Below are 4979 nucleotides of genomic sequence, written 5' to 3' on the forward strand. Positions count from 1 at the left end.
CACCCAACGATTGTTTGGCTGTCGTCATTGGTGGTTGCTACTCGTAAAATAGCTTCATTAGGAGTGTTTGGCTGCGCGAAGAATTAAGCTACAGTTGATTACACTTAGGGCCTAAGAATGTTGGTCGTCGAACAATGAGTCTGCTTGACTGCCAAGCGGAAAGGGGATTTATTTAAATCGTAAACAGAAAGTAAGCTATCAGCATAAGAATGACTGTAACAATTGCTCACTGCATAGAACCAGTTCCATCATAGCCTCCGCTTATCAGCGAACATCATGTAAGTGGCCTAAATGGTCCGTAGACTGATGACTAATCGTAACTAGTTTTCAACAATTTGATTACTGCAATCATTAAAAACGCACCAATCCACAGCCGCTGTAGAAATATATCATTCTCAAATTTACCTGTCAATTGATCGCATCAACACATTTATAACCATCAGCAGAAGCTGGTGAGTAAACCGACCCAATGCTCGATTTGATGTGGGTTTACGGTCGTCCTGTTCTTCTTCGCCTTACGAAAACACCAACATGTAGAAGAAAATTCCACAGCGAAGCTCAAGAGTTAAATTGTTTTCGAACCAAACACATACACCAGCTTTTGATTGAGGCGCCTCTATCGAAATCCATTTTGATTCTCCTATCAGCAGATGATTAATAGCTAGTTCCTTCGGATGATTAATCAATGTGTTAAATAGCCGTGTTTCACAGCTTGCGTGATGATGATTTCTTCGCTCGCAGTTCACTTTCTGGGCGATAGCGCTGGCTAAAGGCTAGAGCTTTTACATAAAACCGAAACTTTAACTCATTAAAGTGATGTACACATCGATTGAAATGTGTGATGGACCGCCTTGATTACCGCAATTGCAAATGAGAAGACTATCAGAATCAGAGGGAGCAGGAAGTATATCATTTAATGGCAATTTGAATAATTTGAATGCATGTTTTATGTGACCTCATTTTTTGTTTGCTGTTGGGTTGCTTTGCATTTCGGGGAACGGGAGAACTGATAGGATAGGCATCCTTCGCAGGGCAACCGTGGATATATTATGGTGGAGCTCTGAGTTTTGCATACCAGGGCTAACCGTTACGATGCGATTTGAAGTGGGCCACGAATGACAACTACAAACACCGGTAGAAGTGTAAGAGAGGGAAAGAGAATAGTACACATTCGTAGGGAAATATTTATTATTGAGCAATAATTTACAGCAAGTTTGTGGTTTTCATTTCATATGATTTTTCCCTACAATTTTTCTGTCCACCGTAAAAAGCGGATACTATACACTTTCGCTTGAAAACCTGGGTCCAATTGGTGGTCGTCTAGGAATCGTCTGGTTCAACAGGAACGGAACGGTGGGCTGGGCGTTATCGTATAACTCATGGTGTCGCGGCATAACATTCGTCTCGCCGGTGCTCGTAGGGCAAAACTCGGTGGTCTGGTGCTGGTACCAAAGTCATATATCGTGGCAGGTCGTAAATAACGTTTATTCATTGACTTTTTGCTGCTGTTGCTACTGCTGTCTCGACGCGAAATTATGCGGCGTTAGAATTGCTTTGTGTTCGAAACAAACTACTCGGCAGCAAATTTTCAAGGGCTTTGATTTGGTTTTTCCCGTATACAACGAATCTTGAAGACGTTTCAAAATCTAAAAAAAGCTTAACATATGAAAAGATAATTTCAAATGCGTCAATTTACACAAAGATTCTGTTCATTGCACAAACCTATGCAAATCGATATAAGAACAAATCAACAAATAACAAATCACTCGTTTAAACTCGTTCAGTCAATGGATTTAATCTCACTCATTCTTACTCCTGTAAAGAGAACATAACGAGTGTAATGAGTTCGCTGGTTAAATGGTTTGAAGAAAGCTTCAATTACCTGTAGTCTTAAAGCTACCAGATGGTCTGAAGTACCTGAAGTACACAATACCAAACAGTACCGTAAGTCCGCCAAGCGTACCAGCAATAGCCAACCAAAGAATGTACTCAGTTGAGTGAAGGGCTAATTCTACAGATGGAATGCATTGTACGTTGTTCTGTTCGTCAACGTGCATAGTAGCGTCTCCGTAGCATGCACATTTTCCGGGGGATTGACAGTACGTTCCTTCTGTACAATTGCCGCACAGTGGTTCACATGAGTCGGTGTCGTTGCTCATCTCGTAGCCGTCGAAACAAGAGCACTCGCCCGGCATCAAACACTCCCCGTGCTTGCATCCCTCGCAGACGGGTGAACATGTGTATCTATTGATAAGGTTACTGTAACCATCGTTACACTGGCACAGGTTCTCTTCACAAAAACCACTGTGCGCTTCACAGTCTCTCTCGCAAATGGAAGTGCAGCTTTCATTATAGCCCGCTGTATATCCTTCATAACACGAGCACTGGTTGGGAGCTGTACAGGTGCCATTCTCACAGTCTTGCTCACAGATTGGGATACATTGCGAGAGCTCTTCCTGATTGTATACAGCATTGTATCCCTCCAGACAGCTGTACTCTTCCGGTGCAGTACATACGGCGTTGTCTGGTAGAGCGGAACATTGTGGCTTACAACGATTAGGAACAACAGGGCCTGTCTCTAGCATGTATCCTTCGAAACAGTCACACTCATTAGGCCCAACGCAGCTGCCTCCAGACTCGCAGTCGACTACTCTGGGATCACAGTAAGGTGTACAAGCACTATCATTAATTGCCATATACCCTACCAGACACTCGCATTTCGCAGGCCCTACACAAGTCCCGTTCTCGCAGCCATTCTCACAGTACGGTTCACAAACAGATGAAGCTGTCACAGAGGGAGTGTATCCTTCCCAGCATTGACATTCGTTAGGTTTGGCACACGTAGCAAAGCTGCACAATGGATCACAGATAGGAAGGCATCGTTGGACTCCATCATCACTGATCTGCAGGGAGTATCCTTCATCGCATTCGCAAACATTCACACTCGTACACTGGCCATTAGTGCATTCAACTACTTTCGGATTACAGGTCGGCACACACTGATTCGTTGTCTCCTGCTTCTCGTGCCCTTCGTGACAATCGCAAACGTTTGGAGCGATACAGTGGCCCAGTTCACAGGGTGGATTACAGACAGGCATACATAGATTGGGACGAGCTTTTGCTGCTTCGTATCCTTCATGGCACACACAGCGATCCCCTTCCGTACATTGTCCGTTGACACATTCTTGGGTACATATCTGCTCACAGCTTACTTTGTTGCTTTGTCGATGCTGTGTTAGACGATAGTTCGCATTGCATCGCACAACATTTGGAGCCACGCAGAGTCCATTTTCAACGTCTACATACTTTGGATCACAGAATGGTACACACTGCTCAGTAGCGGATGGTGAAGGAACATAACCAGCATGGCACGTACATTCGTTCGGTAGGGTACAGGTTCCATTTTGACACGGAGGATCACATACAGCTTCACATTTGTTAGTAAAGCCTGGCACCATCGAGTATCCTTCGTAGCAAGTACATTTGTTCGGCTGCTTGCAAGCACCATTCACACAGGGTGGATTGCATACCGGGACACAACGATCAACCTCGAACCGATAGCCTTCGTTGCAGACGCACATGTTGGGAGCCGTGCACTTGCCATTGGAGCAGTCATTCACACATATCGGCTCACATTGAAACGGATCGCCGGAAGGTTGAAATCCCTCGTGACATTGACATCGATTCCGTCCTACGCATCGGCCGTTTTGACATGTCTTATCGCAGTTCGGCACGCATAGCGTGGCATTCACAAGCCCGTCAAAGTTGGCGATAGCCGGACTGCTGAAGTACCCTTCCGCACAGACACATTGTCCGGTGGCAGTGCAGATTCCGTTCAGACAGATGTCGGTGCACTTGGGCACACATGTGCCAGCATTACTGCGCTCATAGCCTTTGTTGCAGATGCACTGATTTGGTGCAACACACATACCGTTCTGGCAGTGACTGCAGATGGGTTTGCAGACTCCGTTGGTCATTGTGAATCCATCCAGACACTTGCACGTCTCAGGTGCTGCACAGTATCCGTTTTCGCAGCGTGATTTGCAGATCGGTACGCATAAACCATCAGAGTTGGTGCAATACCCTGAGCAGCACGCTGGTTGGGATGTTGTAGTATAATCTAGCTGTATAGAAGAATTGAAGAGTCCAGGGTAAAATGGGGCATGTTTTTAAGGAAATTGCTATTATTTAACACTCACGTTGCAAGTTGTTTTATGACATTGGTATGAAACCTCTCGTCGACTCCATCTTCCACAGTTGACGGTACCAGTCTCAATAGAATTGGCTCTACTTACAAAAGGCTGTCTGTAGAGTAACATATAGGTACGAACATGATTAAGAACCATAAATAAAACACACGCAACCATAAAAAACAGCAAATTATGACAGACTCTACTTACTTTACAGAAATACTACAAGACGGAGCAATTTGTGCTTGAGAAAAGAATTGGAGTGAACAGAAATAGAACACTCCTATCGTCCAGAGTAACTGCTTCGACTCCATGGTCAGAATTGCGGACACAACCGTTCGGTAGCTTGATCAAGACTGAACTGCAGCAGTCGCTCGGTGGAAGATTGCTCTTAGCTCGAATGTTCAGTTATTGTTATTTTTTAATTTTATCAAAATAACTTGCCGCCTTGGAAACTTCCTTCGCAAACGTTGGGAGTGTGTGTGTGTCAGTTTCTTGTAATAATAGACGTCGCGTTCAAAACAGAAATGCATGTAACTACCACACATATGTAAACAAGCCTGATAGTACAATGGGAGAATGTAGGGCTATGTCGATAAAGTGAGGCGCATGTATAAAAATACGGCTGTGAGTCAACCGTGATTCCCTACATTCCTTGTTAGCTGATTAGATCATGTTGCTTGCTCAAATAATGTTGTTATGATTGAACCATTTCCATACAGAATGGTAAACAATGCATTTTTCACAAAAGAGTTTTTTATTCTTTTCGTTGAAAAGTGCAAATGCTAA

The 4979-nt window shown here is 44.1% G+C and overlaps 1 protein-coding gene across 3 annotated transcripts; it reads right to left on the minus strand.

The window, feature by feature from the left end:
• Positions 1–1166: 1166 nt before the first annotated feature.
• LOC133392670 (tenascin-like) lies at positions 1167–4724 on the minus strand. 3 transcript variants are annotated; one of them, XR_009765739.1, is made up of 5 exons: positions 4401–4724; positions 4200–4305; positions 1883–4124; positions 1723–1815; positions 1167–1646 (listed from the first exon to the last, which is right to left on the minus strand). XR_009765739.1 is itself a non-coding variant. In XM_061653048.1 (4 exons), the coding sequence occupies exons 1-4, from the start codon at positions 4502–4504 to the stop codon at positions 1781–1783; spliced, it is 2487 nt and encodes an 828-aa protein (XP_061509032.1). In that variant the 5' UTR covers positions 4505–4724; the 3' UTR covers positions 1167–1780. The 3 variants fall into 3 exon arrangements, 1 of the variants encoding a protein (XP_061509032.1); XR_009765738.1 differs by having other exon boundaries at positions 1167–1656; XM_061653048.1 differs by having other exon boundaries at positions 1167–1815.
• Positions 4725–4979: the final 255 nt, after the last annotated feature.

This window comes from Anopheles gambiae, chromosome 3, assembly GCF_943734735.2.
Source record: "Anopheles gambiae chromosome 3, idAnoGambNW_F1_1, whole genome shotgun sequence".
Taxonomy (NCBI): Eukaryota; Metazoa; Arthropoda; class Insecta; order Diptera; family Culicidae; genus Anopheles; species Anopheles gambiae.

What these genes read in the sequence shown, in the direction of transcription:
- LOC133392670 (XM_061653048.1), bottom strand. Translation starts at nt 4,504, where the DNA reads ATGGAGTCGAAGCAGTTACTCTGGACGATAGGAGTGTTCTATTTCTGT. An exon ending in GTCATAAAACAACTTGCAAC is followed by an intron (nt 4,125 to 4,199) that starts GTGAGTGTTAAA and finishes TCTTCTATACAG; the next exon opens with CTAGATTATACTACAACATC. An exon ending in TGGTAGCTTTAAGACTACAG is followed by an intron (nt 1,816 to 1,882) that starts GTAATTGAAGCT and finishes TTCTCTTTACAG; the next exon opens with GAGTAAGAATGAGTGAGATT.